The 18534-nt window shown below is 34.1% G+C and overlaps 2 protein-coding genes across 2 annotated transcripts in view; one reads left to right on the forward strand and one right to left on the reverse strand.

The window, feature by feature from the left end:
- Positions 1–3455, forward strand: part of LOC116593205 (myb-related transcription factor, partner of profilin-like) — a 32153-nt gene extending 28698 nt beyond the window's left edge. The window contains exon 2 of the transcript XR_004286818.1: positions 3402–3455. The gene's annotated coding sequence lies outside the window, so the exon portion shown is untranslated. The remainder of the gene's footprint in view (positions 1–3401) is intronic.
- The window catches only part of LEMD3 (LEM domain containing 3), a 61639-nt gene continuing 43920 nt past the window's right edge, over positions 816–18534 (reverse strand). The window contains exons 5-13 of the mRNA XM_032347144.1: positions 12723–12802; positions 12491–12636; positions 11458–11559; positions 11248–11350; positions 10400–10578; positions 4325–4406; positions 2333–2438; positions 2154–2232; positions 816–1926 (exon numbers count right to left, since the gene is read on the reverse strand). Coding sequence (XP_032203035.1) covers positions 1763–1926; positions 2154–2232; positions 2333–2438; positions 4325–4406; positions 10400–10578; positions 11248–11350; positions 11458–11559; positions 12491–12636; positions 12723–12802 — 1041 coding nt within the window. The 3' untranslated portion in view covers positions 816–1762. The remainder of the gene's footprint in view (positions 1927–2153; positions 2233–2332; positions 2439–4324; positions 4407–10399; positions 10579–11247; positions 11351–11457; positions 11560–12490; positions 12637–12722; positions 12803–18534) is intronic.

The raw sequence follows: 18534 nt of genomic DNA on the forward strand, positions 1-18534 counted from the left end.
TTTTAAAATGCCACAACTATTTTTTACATTCACTCTTGCAACAGGTCACAAGATGGGGGTCACTAAGCTCAGATAAATCACTATGATGCACATAAAATACAGAAAGATTGGTTATATTATATATTATATATATATTTATATTTTCACACTTTAGCATCTGAAACATAAACTGAGAATTTAAAATTTATTCTCTTCAGATAACAAATCATTTTTTATTCTTCATAAACATGGTGCCCACAAAAGCACACAGGTAAGGCACAATAGGGTTTTCTGTTACAGAACAGTGTGCATCATGTTTACTTAACCAGAAAACGTGCATTATCTGTGCAAGTTCATGCTGCAAACCCAACACATATACAATTAAACAAAGAGGAAACTGAGCTTTAAACAAAATCAAAATTGGTACAATTCCAGCTGCTTCACATATTCATTTGGACTGACAAGGATATATCAACAGGTTATTTAAAAAAAAAAAAAAGCCAATTGTTACATTACAAGTAAACTCTGCTCAGCATCTATTTTAATCTGAAATCATAAACAGTAATAAAGCAACTTTACTGAAACAAGGTAAATACCGAGGCACAAAGCGACGGTCACTCGTGCATTTACTATATTGCAAGCTGTCATGACCCAAAATTTCAAATATAATTTTTCAAATACACATTTTGCTGCAGCAATATGCCCTGCTTTAAACTTGACATACAACAGGGGAGCTGACATTTCATTAAATTATAAATAGATTGGGAAAGTGAGTTAATCCCAATAGTACTATGTCATAGTCCTAGTATTTATAATAAATACAGCTTTTCACAAAATACTTTTCCAATATCTGCCAATTGCATCTTTATTGCTCACATAAATTTGAATCCATTACAACTGAGATCGGAACTTTCACACAAAATCATACTCAGACATTTTTATATAAAACTTATAAAAGATATTTTAAACTTGTATCTAATACTTCCAGGTGTTTGGCTGTTTGATCTATGTGATAGTACAGCCATAGGTATATATGTGTGTGTATATATACACATATACACATACATATATATACACATACACACATATATACACATACATATATACACATTAGATTATGAATAAAATAGGAAGCTTATTTTACTGCTTTAATGCAGACATCCTCACAAAACAAGACTACTTTCGCCACCATCAGCATTTATACATATATACAAAAGCCAGGTTAAGTACATGTACACCCACCTATGCTTATATGTAACCGCTAAACCCAAATTAGTTTTCCTGTATTCCTGCTGTAACAAATGAATCTCTTACAAGCAATAGAAACCTAAGGTTAAACTGGGAAATTAACAGTTTTACCACATTAGCCTGGTAAGGAACTATGCAGGTGACTGTATACAAAAATTCACAACATTAGTTCACAGGAGATTATGGAAATACAAGAAGCCTCTTCACCATGCTTTTGTGTGGTTATCCAAACACTGTGTGGTGCAAAAACACAATCACCACATCTGAAAATGCTTAATAAAGTCAATGTTCCTCATGCAAAACTTAAGCATTGGCTTAACTGAGCTCCAAAAACTGAATGAAACAATTGTTCTGACCACTGAGCACTGCTGCCTCACTGCTAAGTCCCTTTGGAACCTTAAGATTTCTGGAACATTCAAACAGAGCTGTATTCAATAAAAATATTACATACAAAAAGCATTTAAAAGGAAGACAGGAAGCCAAACAGGAATTTTCCTATTGTAAATACCAGTCCTAGGAGTGGAAGAAAGTCTTTTCAGGAACCTCCTTGAGAATTGGCTAGGCCAGTCCGAAGACGAAGATGAGACATAGAGTTCATATGTTTATTTGATGGCTTCAAGGGAGTATTGCAAGTAAGAGCTTGGGGAAAGCGATGGTGATATCTATCTAGTCGTAAATATTTTACTGTAACCAATTTCCCTGTTGTAAGATAAAAATAATATTTTAGATCTGTAAAAATGTGCTTAATATTTATAGAAAACAAACTGTGGTAAAAAGACGTATGAACACAATATGCAAATAAAGTAATCTTAAATAATTACTCTAAAAATGCTGACCTAATTTTCTTTTAATTTAAAATCTGGTATAGTTTAACAGTAAGCCATAATCTATCTTTTCAAAATGTTCGTAATACTCAAACTTCTTACCATCAAACCAAGAGCCATGCAATGCCTTAAAAGCTTTTCCAGCATATTCTGGAGACAGACATTTAACATATACACAACCCTGTGATATTAAAAAAAAAAAAAAAAAGAAAGAAAAGAGAAAGTTTTAGTTTAATAGCAACAAATCCAAAATGTAGAATTCAACAGTAAAAGTACTTTACCTCACGTGAATTTTTGTCTACTGCAATATGAACAATGCCATCATTATCACTGCATTTTTCTAAAATTGCTTCTTGAATTGCCAAATGCCACTGATCCCCTATTTCCCTAAAAAATTAATGAAAACAAAAATCAACAACCATACTCCTAACTCAATAAAATCTTGTCTCATAACATATATATCCTACCAGAATGGGAATAGTTTCGAAATCACATATTGTTAAAACTAGTAAGTAGTTAAGTAAATGCTTGTTATTAACAGTAGATAGATTTAAAAAAAAAAAAATTAGTATTCACAGTCCCAGACCTTCCCTCACTTTCCAATGTAAGAAAGCACAGAACTGAGGCAGTGAAGGATTGGCCCATCGTAGCAGAATAACTGTGCTGTCATTTTTATGTCTGAAATCTTATGTACCTATTATCATTTCTTTTCTTCTTAGCAAGTGTTAATACTTTAATGAGTTGTAGTAAACTCATGAAAGTTGAGTATTGCTGGGGCACCTGGGTGGCTCAGTCAGTTAAGCAGCTGCCTTCAGCTCAGGTCATGATTTCAGTGTCCTGGGATCCAGCCCCCACATCAGGATCCTTGCTCAGAGGGGACCCTGCTTCTCCCTCTCCCTCACCCCCTGCATGTGTACGCATGGGCCCCTCCCCTACTCTTTCTCCCAAATAAAGCCTTTTCTATTTATTTGTTTGTTTGTTTGTTTGTTTATTTATTTATTTTGAGAAAAAGAGTGAGAGCACGCATGAGCAGAAGGAGAAGGAGACTCCCCACTGAGCAGGGAGTCCGATTTGGGGCTCGATCCCAGGACTCTGGCATCATGAGCTGAGCCCAAAACAGACACTTAACCGACTGAGCCACCCAGCCGCCCCACATATTACTTCTTTTTTTTTAAATATTTTCAAATTCCTAAACTTTAGGAAAATTCCTAGTAATTCTGAGCTTCTCTTCTTCAAAATAATGGAAGAATAATACAGGACAAACATTCTGCACCAAGAGTCACTTACTATTATGACAGCCTTAAGATTTCCTACTACAATTGTACGTATTTGTCTTTTCATGAGATACAGATGGTGGGACGAAGGAAAAGCGGCTACACTTGAAATCATAAATCTTCATCTCAGGTAACAAAATACTAACCCGGCACTAATTTCCTAATCCCCGAAGTATGAGAGGGCTGTTACTACAGTGCCTCCCCACATTTCCAATTTTGTTGTCACTCATTTGGAATCTCATATCAATTATTTCTTGAAATAAATGAGTTATCAGTTGAGATTTATGGATATTTTATATGTAATACATATAAATCAGGTGTTTTGTTTTGTTTTTTTTACAAAACAGAATCTGACCTGTCATATCATTGGACAAATAAGCACTCATCTCTAGGAAGCAAATTCTAAAAATTATTACAGCTTATATATGAAATATTAAAGATTCTAAGGCAATAACTTTTGCCAGTGCTAATCTCTGGGTGCATGTGCTGCTATAATTATATTGAAAGAAAAGTTTCTCAAATATTGAATGAACAGAAAAGTCTCTCAAATACTGCATGGACAAGTAGGACTTAGAGAAGGAAAGTGTGTATGTACATCTTTGCAGAGAATTTTTTATAATTAGAGATTGGAAGTTTAAAGATAGCAGGTATGTTTATGTATATTGTCTGAGGCAAAGAATGTTGGCAGAAGAGACTTAAAACACTTAATAAAGGGTACTGTTTATCACCACATGTATCATTAATTTGACTCCAGCATTTATCTGCTGTGGAGATTCATAGTACCTACAAAGATTTGTATAAGTTTAACAAATTATTCTACATCTGGGTCTTTTGGCCAAATCTTTGCCTGAAATTTAACAAAGATGAAGAAAAGGAAAACACAACATTTCTGTAGAGATTCAAAAGTAAAAGAGACTGTTCAATTACAGACATAGCATTATAAGAATATTCCAAATATTCCAGATAAAAATTACATATACCTCTGATCATAATACTTACATAACTGGGTCAAACATATTTCGAATCTTTAGACATGGTGTCAAGCTATTTGGCGGTGAATTTCTTCTATCTAAATGAAATGCTACAAAAGACAAATTAGTTTTACTATTTGTCACTGTTCCATTTTGTTGAAAGGTATTCATTCATTCATTCTTTTCAAAAAATATTCATTGCATGCTTTTACTGGGAGCCAGACCCCTGGAAGTTAAGGTACATCAGAGATACAATCATCGCTCTCACAGAGGCTGCAGTTTAGTGGGTGAGAGAGTTGAGAAACCGTGTCAGAAACAAAACAAAACAAAAAAACCAACCCTGTAATTATGGTAAATCTTAAGAAAGAATAATACAAGAAGCTGTGAAAGTAACTTAAGGTAGTCTGGAAATATCAGATAACACTTCAGTGAGGAAGTGAAATTTATGCTGGGACCTAAAGAATAAAGAATAAATAAAAGTAGGCAGAGTAAAAAGACCTATAAAGGACATTTCAAGCAAATATGTTAACTTACATACAGCCCCTGAGACAAGAAAGAGCTCACTGTAATCAAGTGTGGTCAACTAAAGTCAACTAAGATAGCCACTGTGGCTAAAGTGAGAACAGAAAGATAAACCTTAAGAGAGAGAAGTCAGATTACTGAGGACCATGCAGATTGCATTAAAGTGTTTAGACATTACCCTAAGAGCAACAGAAAGCCACTCCAAGCTTTCTTAAGGAGAGTAATAATTTGATGAGATCTGTCTTTTAAATTATATATATTTTTTAAAAGACTGTTAAATAAAGAACTGATTAAACAGAGACAAAAGTGAATGCAAGGAGACCAGCTAGAAGGTTATTATAGTTGTCTAAGAGAGAGATGATACTAATGTGGATAACATAGGCCAGAAATGCTAATGGAAGGAAGTGGATACAATTGAGGACATATGGAGATCTGTTATGACTTGTTTAAACATGTCATGTCATGTATGTTTAAACATGGCAGGTAAGGAAAAAATTAAGGATAACTCCCAGGTTTATAGTGGAACTAACTGAGAAAGGGTATCATTAATTAAACAAGAATGGTGGGGGAGGTCTGTTTGGTGAGAGAGGATACTAAATTCATGCACATGCTGAATTTGTGGTGCCCATATCTCAGCAGACAATTGTACAGGTGGGTATAAAAATCTGAAAACCAGAAGAATTAATTCAAGATAGCACTTTGGGAGTTATCAACATATCTGTGGTAAATGAAGTCACAGCATGAGATCATCTATAAGTAGAAGGAAGACAGATAGAATGAGAAAAGAGGGTGGCCTTGAGAAACTCCCAACACTTAGAGGTCCAGGAAAAGAAGACAGTCCAGAAAAGAAGATTGGAGAAATGGTCAAGGTAGCAGGAAAACAAGAAGAAAGTGGCATCCCCAAAGCCACAAGAAGCAAATTTTAAAGCAGGTGCAACTGTTAACACTGCTACGTAAAATGAGGACAGAAAGGGAACATGTCCACTTGGCTTAGCAATATGGATGTCTGAGAGCTATTTCCTCCGAATTGGGGTGGGGGGGGGGCGGTGCAAAATAGATTGGAGTCAGCTGAAGAATAAAATGGGAGCTAAAAGTAAAAACAATGAGTAAACGTTTAATGCTATCTGGCTATAAATAGGTAGAGAGAGACAGAGTGATAGCTAAATAACAATGTATACTCCAACAATGTGTCTTTTTTTTTTTTTAAGGTTTTATTTATTTGAGAGAGAGCACAAGCAGCAGGGGTAGCGGGAGAGGAAGAAGCAGACTCCCCATGGAGCAGGGAGCCTAACACGTGGCTCCATCCCAGGACCCTAGGACCATGACCTGAGCCGAAGGTGGACACTTAACTGACTGAGCCACCCAGGTGCCCCTCTAACAATGTGTGTTCTTAAAGATGAGAAAGACTATATGCCATGTTTAGGTGCTAATGAAAAGATCCAATAGAGGCAGGGATTTATACAGTAAGAGAAGAATTTATACAGTAAGTATACAGGAAGAGAAGAGACTTGAGAAGAAGAGCCGATGGGATCCAAAGGACTTCAATACCATTCCCTATGGAGAATAGGGCTCAGGTCTTTGTTAAGTGAGAAAAACCCTCAAATGCAACAGGAGGTGAGGGTGAGTACGGATTCTAGCCATGGATTTACTTGGTGATGGAAATCTGAGGCAGGTAAATCTGATTGCTTCTATTCAGGTCATCAACTGAGAATTTAGGAGACAGAAGGGCAAAGGTCTGAAAGGATGGAAAGAAATCTAAAATTATTACTGAGTAGGAAAGTGAAATGACTGGTAAAATATGATAAGAACATGAAAGTCAGGTAGTATTGAGGGCCTAACTGAGGTTGATTACTTATGACGTACCAGTCTGCAGACTATATGATTTTCTACTGCTATGCTCAGCTCCTTGCACATAGACAAAATCCTTTCATCCTTGGTTGGAATTTGCCAGGCTAAGATGAAGGGCAGTTAATGACTTAAGGGTAGCAGCAAGGAAAGGACTGGAGAGAGGAATGGGTCATGAAACTAAAATGGACAGGAAAAGAAATAAAGATAGGAGGAAGACTGAAAAACTGGAAAAAGTAGGTACATCAAAAAATTGGAGAGTCTGGGAATTCCTAATTAAATATATATATATATATATATATACACACACACACACACACATATATACATATACGTATGTGTACACACACACACACACACACAAAGCAGGAAAGTCTGAAAGAGGAGTTTATGGCTCAGAGTATACTAATGGGTTAAACAGGTGACAGGGATTAAGGCGGGCGCTTGTGATGAGCACCAGGTATTGTATGAAAGTGATGAATCACTACTATACCTAAAAGTAATATTACACCATATGTTAACTGGAATTTAAATAAAGACTTGAAAGAGGAAGAAAAGAAAAAGACTTGAATGTATCAATTAAAGATTTCAGAAGTATCTAGTGAAAAAAAATGTCTGGGGTGTGAGTGTCCTAACAGTGCCTGATATGGGGTGGGGCAATGGCCTCTAGACATGAAAAATCTTTGCCAAACCCTAGATCAAGAAGTCTATGAACTTTATGGGGGGCGCCTGGGTGGCTCAGTGGATTAAAGCCTCTGCCTTTGGATCAGGTCATAATCTCAGGGTGCTGGGATGGAGCCCCACATCAGGCACTCTGCTCAGCAGGGAGCCTGCTTCCCCCCCACCACCACCACCTGCCTCTCTGCAAACTTGTGATCTCTGTCTCTGTCAAATAAATAAGTCTTTTTAAAAATTTTTTAATAATAAATAAAAAGAAGTCTGTGAGCCTCTAGCACCACCCAGACGTCCCTGGCAGTGTACAGCTCGTGTTCCTGGATAACCTTTTAGTTGTAGACAATCTGAGTTCCTTAAAATTCCAATATTGCCCAGGGCCAGCAGAAAATGAACCAGTGAAAATGGAACCACTAATACCATGTTATCCCAGCCCAGACACAAGGACCTAGGAGAAGTTATTCCTGGCCAGTTCTAATCACAACGTAGTTGTGAAGATCAAACCAATTTTTGTCTCCCCAACTAAACTGCAATCACCTCCTGGTACAAGCAAAGAGACAGTGATTTCAAATACCTCAGGAAGTATGTTTAGATCTTTCAAATGAATGCTGTTTATTCTGAAGACTACACGTGTCAGAAACATAAATAATTCTCCCCAGCAGGTATGGTTTGATTTTTAACTGGTGCTTTAAAATGCCATTAGAGATACTAAAGCTATGCAAGAATGCAATTTAGACTTAACTACCCTTTAGAAAATGAACTTAAAATTCACTCAGGTTATTTAATAATTATTTGGAAAAAATACTATTAAATGACAACAGCTTGTAGTGGGAGTGAATTCAAAAGACTACTATAATTACCAATCCTCAAGCCATGTATCTTTTAATTAAAGCACTATTTATAAGAGGATAAACTTTAAGCCTCTTAATAAGTTAAACTATCTTTTTACATAAACAACCGCCCTACCCCCCCACTACAGTCCTATTTTCAGCACAATATTTGTGTCCAGATACATTTAAATGAAAGAAAAACTAATTTATGTATTAATATTTTTTACAAGAAAGCCAATTAATTATATTTAGGTAGACTATACATTTAATGGCATAAAATATAAGTAATAGATTAGAGCTATGTATTCTTACATGAAGCAATTTAGACAATTATCATCAAGAAAAATTCCACCAACTTCTCTTTATTCAGCTCCTGTAACAAATTCTTTTATGATCAAATTCTTAGGAGAACTCAAATCCCTTTTGCTAGGAGTCTACAGACTTTTACCATTCTAACGCTCTAAAAACTTGAATTGGTATCCTTCAAGCAAATGGCTACTAGGTTCTAACTCTGGATTTTCGGCTTTCAGGATAACATAATCTCAGCCACTATATTTTTTTTCAATTTACTAAAAACAGGCATCTTCTTTTACCCTCAATTCCCTTCTAGATTCAGTAACTAATTCACTGCAACATTTTTAAAACCAAAGACTGTCAAGAAAAGGGAGATTGATTTTAAAATTCTTCACATTGTGCATTTAGAAGTATTCAAATTAAGATAGCTCAGTACTTAGCATATAGTTTGTAAACATTTACTATACTGGAACTTTGATGAAACAAAGTAGCAGGACATTTCAGAGCTATCAATTTATGTTGAGTTTTAGAACTATTATAACTGACCTAAAATTGCCTTTGTATCATACTTACACAGTCTTTTTCCATCTAGAGAGAATGATAAAATGAATATAATCTGAGGTTTTAAATTCTAGATACAGAACATTCAATTTCACACACTGAAGAGTCTGTCATCCCCTCTACTAATTTACACTTGATCTTACTTAGCCAAAAGGCCGAGAAGCGATCCCCCCCCCTACTAATTTATAAGAACTTGGATTACCTAGGTCAAGAAGTTGTCTTTACATTCATCTTGAAAACCTCACACTTTAAAAATAAGACAACTACAATGATTAAAAAAAAATTTATATGAACAAAATAATGACCTTTTCTAGAACTTCACAGGCATATATGAGCACTAACTCTTAGCTATATGAAGAAATTAGGCTGAGAATATACAACCATTACAATCAGGCAACTAAGTAATCAGATCTCATTGGCTTTGCATTCTTTTTTCATTTCAAAGGACCCTTCTGCAGACACCTTTTAAAACAAGAAGTTTAATGTTTAGTGTCACCCTTGGCATCATCAAAGCATCACTTTTATGCCATGATTACTGAAGACTATTATTATTCAAGCTCTTTGAAAGTAAAAATCAGAGAAGAAAGGGAGTGGATTTTACTTTTTTGCAATTTCAAAACAATTTACTTAATTTTCTCATAAATACTGTGCTTAGCAAACATTGAGAAATATACTTTTGTCCAATAAGATTTAAAGAAACTCAACCGACTACTAGTTCTGAAATGCACATTAAACTAACTCCAAGATTTAATTTTGCAACTAACCGTCCAAGAGATTCAAGTGAGGTAACAGTTACTACTAGTAGAGGTTTGGGAACCTAAAGCAACCAATCACCAAGCCCTCCTATATACTTACATATACCAGTTTTAACAACCATCCAAGCACTGAGAAAAATATGGACAGACAGTCATTTAAGCTACTTGGAACAAGGAATACGAAGGTGGTCGGTCTTAATGAAAAAGAGGCAGGCAAGCAAAAATTGGAAAAAAGAGCAGTTAAAAAGTTATGTTCCACTTTTATATGTTTCATATATATGTAAAACATAAATTACGTGTTATCTGCCTAAAAATTAGGGGGATAGAATGCAGCTAGATCTACAATACTAAGTTGCTTTAAGTGAAAAAGAAAAAAAGTAATGTGTATACAGTGTTCTGTTATGGTAAAGACAAACCATTATGTTCATATTTGCAAGGAGAAAAGTGGAAGGATATGTAAGAAACTAACATTAATTCCTTCTATGGAATGGAAATGCAAAGGGAGCTTTGTCTTCATATGTTTCAACAGCACTATTTTACATTAAACATGTAAGACTTTCACAGTTGAAAAAAATTAGAAAAACACCATGTTTATTTTTGTTGTTATTGTTTAAAAATACATACCTTGACCTTGCCATACTTTAGAAGGTATTACTAATATTTTGTCACAGGAGGCAGAAGGCTGGATCCACCGCCAAACTAGAAAATCTGTACCACCTATTCTTCGTGTCTCTGTGCGAACTCTAGATTCATTAGCAGCAAGGAAGTCAACAGCTCTATCCCAGACTTTCTTCATTTTTTTCCTAGCATGTGACAAAATGACAAATTTACTATCATCTTGGCTTGTCATCTTTTTCAAGTATTAGTAAGTGAAGGCAATGACTATTATTAATTCTGGTTCTCCTTGTCACTGCATATGAGGTTTTTTTCAAAGAAGATTTAGATGCCTAAAGCTCACTTCAGATTTCATTCTCTAGAGGTGGGGCACAAGCATCAGTAATCTTCCCCCCCAAACTTCACCACTGATTCTGGGGTGTTGCTATGGTGAAGAATGCTGTGGTAGGATATGGAATCATCTTACATTTTCAAGAAGTTATTATTTAGTCCTTTTAATTAAAAATCTTCATTAACAACAAAATATTTAAGGCATTATTTGTAAAACATCACTGGCTATTGTCTGTCTCTGTTTCTTTATTAAGATGAAATTAAAGGAAATAAGGTGAACATTGGTAAGAATAAAAAATATATAAAAGTGATCATGATTTAGGAATCCAGTTGTTTATTATGCCACTCAAAATCAGGAGGAGAACAGAAGGGAATTTAGAAAGAAAGGAGAGTTTAAAGTACAAAAAGTAAAGCCTGTACAATAAAACAGGTCTACTTGAGAAGGGTCACAACTCTCAATATAATCTTTATAACTTCAGAAGATGCCAAATTCTGATCTACTTCAACTCACGATACTCTGAACGTACTTGTCATGAGGTTGTATTAAGGAATCTTGTACATGTGGAATAGGCATGTAAGGTTGTAAGTCTTTATTTTCCTGGCAAGCTTCATTGTGACTTCGTAAAACATCTGAAAAATAACACATTTACAAATGAATCAATCACTGGACATCATACTGTAATTTATCACATAACTACAATTCAAGAAATGGTTTGGATTTTTACAAATACTTATACCTATAATCTTCACCACCATATCATACATCTGCCTTGTTTCCTCCTCTTCTTTTGTCCAGCGGTATTTCATATAACGCAGAACGACACAAACCATCACTACACCTGCAATATTTATATATTTTGTGTTTTAAAAATTGTGCTCAGTGACATTCATTAATATTCATTGCAATCTAAAGTTATCATTATACTTGTTAAATCTGATATTAACAAAACAAAGCAAAAAAGGAGAAGTTATGACAGTTTGCACAGTGATTATTTTAACTGCCATAAGGGATAATGGAGTAAGACTTCAAAACAGTGGGCTGAATTACCTACATAATCACAACTACATTTAGTATTTAATGGCTTTAGTATTAAACATTAAGTATTTTAAATTTAGTATTAAATATTTAGTATTAAACATTTTCCAGAGTTTCACTTAATCGCTTTAAAAAAACCATTGCATGATGTGGACACTGAACATTTAAATTCGATTATTTTTTTAAAAACAATATAACTGTTTCACAAACATTTTGCTTTGTCACATTAAACCATAAGAAAAGTAAGTTTCCTAAGACTGTAAACATATTACACTTTAGGAAAATTATTTTTAAAGGACTGGACAAAGAAAAAAAATGATAATCTCCTATATTCCTATAGTCAAAAGTCACATAAAATCCAGGAATCAAAATGAAAATTTTAATGCAGGTAAATGGTATTTTTTAAATTAGAAATAATTTTAATGAACTTAATTTATATTTTATTATTAAAACAATAAGCTTGATTTTTCTATTTCCCTGCTCTATTTCCAAAGGCATCAGTATGACAAAGTTTTATTCCATTTCCCTTTATACTACTGTTTTCTATTAATAATGACATTATTAAAAAAAAAAAAAAGACAACTTCAATATTATTCTACCTTAGGGAAGATTTCTGGATGTGATTTATAATGGCAGCTATCACAGAAGTAAATTCTCAACCCTGGTATTTGGTAAAAAACAGATACGAAAATTCCAGACTATCATGTGTCTTCTTTCTCATTTCAACAACTTACCCAAGCATAACAACAATAACCTGTGGGTGACAGTAATAAAAGCACGTCGAAAACGACACCAGAAAGACATCTGTGGTCTTGTGGACTGTAAAAACTGCACATGGGTTATATTTGTCAGTTGTTCCTCAGGGCCATAACCAACACACCTAGTTAAAAAATAATTAAGGAGACTTTAGAGTCAAAATCACTTCTTATATTATAAAATGGTCAAAGTGGAAATTAAATCCTTTACCTTATTCCAACATCTTTTCCATTTTCTAAAATCCACTTCAAGGAAATATTAAATATATCTTCATATTCAGGGCCTAAATCCTAATAAGAAAAATGGAGAAAAGAACTAACTATTCTTAATTCACATTCATTTGACTCTATCTGTAAGTTATACTATAAATACTATACTTTTATCTTTATATAACTCTTGAAACTATTACATAACAAAAACATATTAATCATTATAGAAAAACAAAAGGAGGGAAAAAGTCACAATTTCCCCATCTTTCTAAGATAAGCACAGTTACTACTTTGTTATGTTTTCTTTTTGGTTCCTTTACTTTTACAGATTTGGAGGATTTTTTTAAATATAATTTGTCTTTCAAGCATCACTGTGGTAAAAGTGAATTAGCTCTTTTTTAAAATTTTTTATGGAACCCTATTTTTAAATGAACAAATGGCAAACTATTCAGACTTGGCTGTTTCACTGACATTTTCTCAACAAGTGAATTGAAGCAAACATGTCACCTCAAGAAAAATAACTGACTTTGTTACCAATCATAACATGCAAGCTTTCAAGTGAAAAGTAAAATTTGGAAAAAGCTGCATCCATTACTATGACTTGACAACTTCACAATACTTGAAAACCTTTGCAATAAGACAGGTGTGATATTAAAGAATTAAAGACATCAATCTTGAAATATGTCAATATTGGGAAGATCTGCATAAATAGCAAACCAGTATTTTCCAAATGAACATGCATGAGTTGTTAAAATCTTGCCTAGGTAAAAAACCTATTCTACATGTAAAACAAACAAAGGACTTCAGAGACAGAATGTACAAAAATCACTGATACGGTTTCCAATTGTACACTGCGACCAATCTTGAAGAAACTACCTCTCGGGGTTCTGGTACAGTATCGATGAAGAATACCTACAATTATCTGAAGGTTATTAAAATACTTTCTGTTTTGATGACATATCTGTATAAGGCTAGATTTTCTTGATGTACTTCAACCAAAACATCACAAAAGATTGAATACAGAAGTAGATATGAAAATCCAGTTGTTTTTTATTAGCCTACATATTAAAGATTTAAAAAGATATGCACAAATGCAAAACAATGCCATTTCTCACTAAATGTTTTTATTTTGGAAAAGTTATTTTTCAAAAAATACATTGTTTATGTTAACATGTAATAAGTTCATTATTCTTACTTTAAACAAATAAGTAAATTTAAAATTTTATTAAATTTCTAGTAAGATAAATATATATCTAAATTTATCTATCTATCTCCCACAAACAAAGGCCATTCACAGTCCTTGGGACTGCTAAAGGGTCTTGAAACCATTAAGTTTAAGAACTACTATACATAGGTAGATGATGTATTTTTTAATCAAAAATACTAAAAATAAAAGTGGAATCCCATTTTATATATGTTGTTTATTCCACTTGTTTCTATCACAAAATGAAGTACTGTGTCAATGTCAATAAACATGGAACAACCTACTTTTTTCCAGGAAACTGCGTTTCTAGTTTATGGCTGGTTATTTTATACTTTAATCAACCCCTTACTAATGAATGCTTAGAGTATTACCAATTATTTCAATATATCAAATAATACTGTAATAAATACCCTTAAAAATCTTTCCATTCAACAAATACTTATTGAGGGTCCAATATGTGCCAGGTACTGTTCTAGGACCCAGAGATGTAGCACTAACCAAAACAGTCAAAATTCCATGTGTTCACAGAGCTTATCTTCTATTCAGTATTATATCCTTATGCACTTTAAGCGCAAAGAATGAATTTCTAAAAGTAGCAGTTAAGACATCATTTTTAAAAACTCCTTTAAGGGGAGTCTGAGTGGCTCAGTCAATTAAGCGGCCAAATCTTGATTTCAGCTAAGGTCATGATCTCAGGGTTGTTGAGATCAAGCCCCATTTTGGGCTCTGCACTGGGAGTGGAGCCTGATTAAGATTCTCTCTCCCTCTCCCCCACCCACCCTAAAAAACAAAAACAAAAAAGCCCCACTCCTTAAAAAAAAAAAAAAAAGAATTTTGTACTAGCTATTGTATTTTATCAACAGATTAAAGGTTTTCATTTGATCAGTATGATTTACTTCCTAATATGGAACTGGCAAGTTGGTTTTTACTACATCAAATTCGAAAATGTAGAAAGTTTTATGAAGCAAAACTACTATTGCTAGGCATCATTACTTATGTGTAACTACCAACCAGGATGTTTAGATGGTAAAGAGAACTACAGGTGACCTGTTATCTTAAAAAGAGAAAAAAAAAAAATGTGGTCTTTCATCATTATTTATAAAAATCAAAAAAACTCATCACCAATAATAAGCATTTAATAATTGACAAACGGTTTATACATGAGATTACTTCAAGGAAATACTATGCATTTAGAAATGATCATGAGAGGGATGCCTACTTTTGGTTCAGGTCATGATCCCAGGGGCCTGGGATCCAGTCCCCCATCAGTTCCTTATTGAGCAAGGAGCCTGCTTCTTCCTCTGCCTGCCCCACCTTGCACTCACTCTCTCTCTCTCTGATAAATAAATAAAATCTTTAACTGAAAAAGAAAGAAAGAAAGAAAGAAAGAAAGAAAGAAAGAAAGAAAGAAAGAAAAAAGGAGGATGAGAGCTAAACAGCTATATGCTTAGAAAAGTAAAACAGGGCGCCTGGGTGGCTCAGTTGGTTAAGGGACTGCCTTCAGCTCAGGTCATGATCCTGGAGTCCTGGAATTGAGACCTGCATCAGGCTCCCTGCTCAGCAGGGAGTATGCTTCTCCCTCTGACCCTTCCCCCTTCTCATGCTCTCTCTTTCTCTCATTCTCTCTCAAATAAATAAAATCTTTTTAAAAGGTAAAGCAATATGCCATTTATATGTAACTATAAAAATCTGTACTTATGAATAGTAACTAAAATTTTTTTTTTATGATTTTACTTATTTGAGAGAGAGAGAGAGTAAGCAAGAGAAAGAGCATAGAGGGAGAGGGAGAAGAACCCCCTCCACTGAGCAGGGAACCCAACACAGGGCACTCCATGACTAAAAAAAATTGATTTTTTATTTAAGCTTTAACACTGCTTTAAAATGTTATGCAATAAAATTATACAAAAATAATTTCAGGCAATTATGGTTTTGTTATAAAAATGCTACCAGAATTCACTTTGTGCATAACAAAAACAGAACACATATTCATCTGCTCTAAAATTCATTTGCTTCCAAAGTCAAGAGAACTTACTTCTGGTTACATTGCAAGGATTAGGATTAGATAAAGCACAAGCGATAGAGGGCTTTGAAAATCCACAAAGCAAGATTAATATGAGTTATCCATGGAGCTGGAAACATTGCACTCTTCTTCGTCATGTATGGGTTTTTTTTTTTAAGTTTTTATTTTAATTCCAGTTAGTTAGCATACAGTGTAATACTAATTTCAGGTGTATAGTATAGTGATTCAACTATTCCCTACATCACCCAGTGCTCATCACAAGTGATCTCCATCACCTATTTCACCCATCCCCCCACCTACATGCCCTCTGGTAACCTCCAGTTTGTTCTCTGTAGTTAAGAATCAACATTTTTTTGGTTTGCCTCTTTTTCCCCCTGTTTACTTGTTCTGTTTCTTAATTCCACATGAATGAACTCGTGCGGTATTTGTCTTATCTTGTTTAGCACTATACTCTATAGATCCATTGGGTCCTTGCAAGTAGCAAGATTTCATTCTTTTTTAATGCTGAGTAATATTCCATTGTATGCTATTATATATATGCCCTATCTTCTTTATCCATTCATCAACTGATGGACACTTGGGCTGCTTCCGAATCCTGGTTATTACAAATAATGTTGCTCTAAACATAGGGGTGTTTGTACCCCTATGAATTAGTGTGTCTATATTCTCCGGGTAAATACGCAGTAGTGAGATAGCTGGATTATAGAGTAGTTCTATTTTTAACTTTTCTGAGAAAACTCCACACTATTCTCCCCACTGTCTGTACCAGTTTGCATTCCACCTACAGTGCACAAGGGTTCCTTTTTCTCCACATCCTCACCAACATTTGTTGTTTCTTATGTTTTTTTATTTTAGCCATTCTGACAGGTGTGAGGTGATATCTCATTGTAGTTTTGTATTTCCCTGATCATGAGTGATGTTAAACATTATTTCATGTGTCTGTTGGCCATCTGGATGTCTTCTTTGGAGAAAAGTCTGTTCATGTCTTCTGCCCATTTTTTTTTTTTTAAACATACAAAATTTCCTTTTTTAATGGGATGTAGTTAACCACTATTCTTTTCACAGAGCTGAATTATATTATTATTCTTTTCATGTCTTTTTTTTTTTAATTTTTTATTTTTTATAAACATATATTTTTATCCCCAGGGGTACAGGTCTGTGGATTCTGCCCATTTTTTAATTGGATTATTTGGTTTTGGAGTTTTGAGTCTCATAAGTTCTTTATATACTTTGGATACTAACCCTGTATCAGTTATGTCGTTTGCGAATATCTTCTCCCATTCTGTAGGCTGCCTTTAGTTTCATTGATTGTTTCCTTCACTGTGCAGAAGCTTTTTTTTTTTTTTTTAATGTAGTCCCAATAGTTTATGCTATGCTCACTACAAGTGCAGCTACCATCTGTCACCATACAATACCACTGCAATACCACCGACTTTATTCCCTAGGCTGTACTCCTCATCCTTATGACTTATTCATTTCACAACTGTTCTCTATATTTATGGGTCTGTTTCTGCATGTTTGTTCACTGGTTTTTTAGATCCCACATATAAGTGAAATCACTAAGACATGGATATTTTTAAAAAACCAATGAAACATACATGCTGTATCTACCTGTGTTTACATATATGCTCTTCAGCTTCTATTACAACAATATGCAAAATATAATGACATTTTTGTGTTATTACACAGAACTCTGAAGGCTAGACTATACCTTTAAGTTTCAAATAATGTAAAAACAAATTTCCAAATTTATTAGTTGTGTATTTTAAATACAAAAATTTTAGAAGGCTGAAGGTATTATAAGGAGTCTTACTGTCTTCATTAATTATCCTTAAAAATGTACATAATGGTTCATACTAAAAAGGACACCTACTCTAATAAGATAAGTATGTGGAGGAACATTGAGCTTAAAACTTTTAGTTATAAAATAATAAGGGTAAGAAAAGAGTGTCTGTTGTTATTTTCTCATTTTGTTTTCCTTCCCCACGTTAATACCAGCTAATATCCACTTACTATCTGGAATACAACAGAACCATGGAACATCAATATACAAAATACAAAAAACAACTGGTAATTTATTTAAAACCTCATTAAAAAAATTTATAGAGTACTAAGGTCTGAGACAGACCATTACTTCCACAAATGTTCTACATGGTATACAGAGTTCTACAGTATTATAAAACAGAATTTTTGAAGAAGTAAAAGCAGAATTTTTTTTTTCTGGCTATGCTAATTAAATAACTCATGCTAACATTACAGCATGCATAGCAGCTTCCTAATTTTAAGAGTGGGAAAGTATTTTATTATTCATTTTTTTGTAGCTACCTCAAAAGCTGTAAGGTAGGGGTAGGCCAACCTTTTCTGTAAAGAATCAAAGAGTAAAATACTTTAGGCTTTGTACCCATATACATTTCAGGTCTCTGCCACGTATATTCTAAGCTACCTTTAAAAGTGTTGTGAAACCACAGCTAGAAGGCCATGCAAAAACAGGCCCAAGGGCTGTAGTTTGCCAACCTCTGAGTAAGGCATACTTGCATCATACAATGCTCATTTTCTAATCACTGATGATGATGACACTAATTTTTAAAG

This window comes from Mustela erminea, chromosome 6 (assembly GCF_009829155.1).
Source record: "Mustela erminea isolate mMusErm1 chromosome 6, mMusErm1.Pri, whole genome shotgun sequence".
Lineage (NCBI taxonomy): Eukaryota > Metazoa > Chordata > Mammalia > Carnivora > Mustelidae > Mustela > Mustela erminea.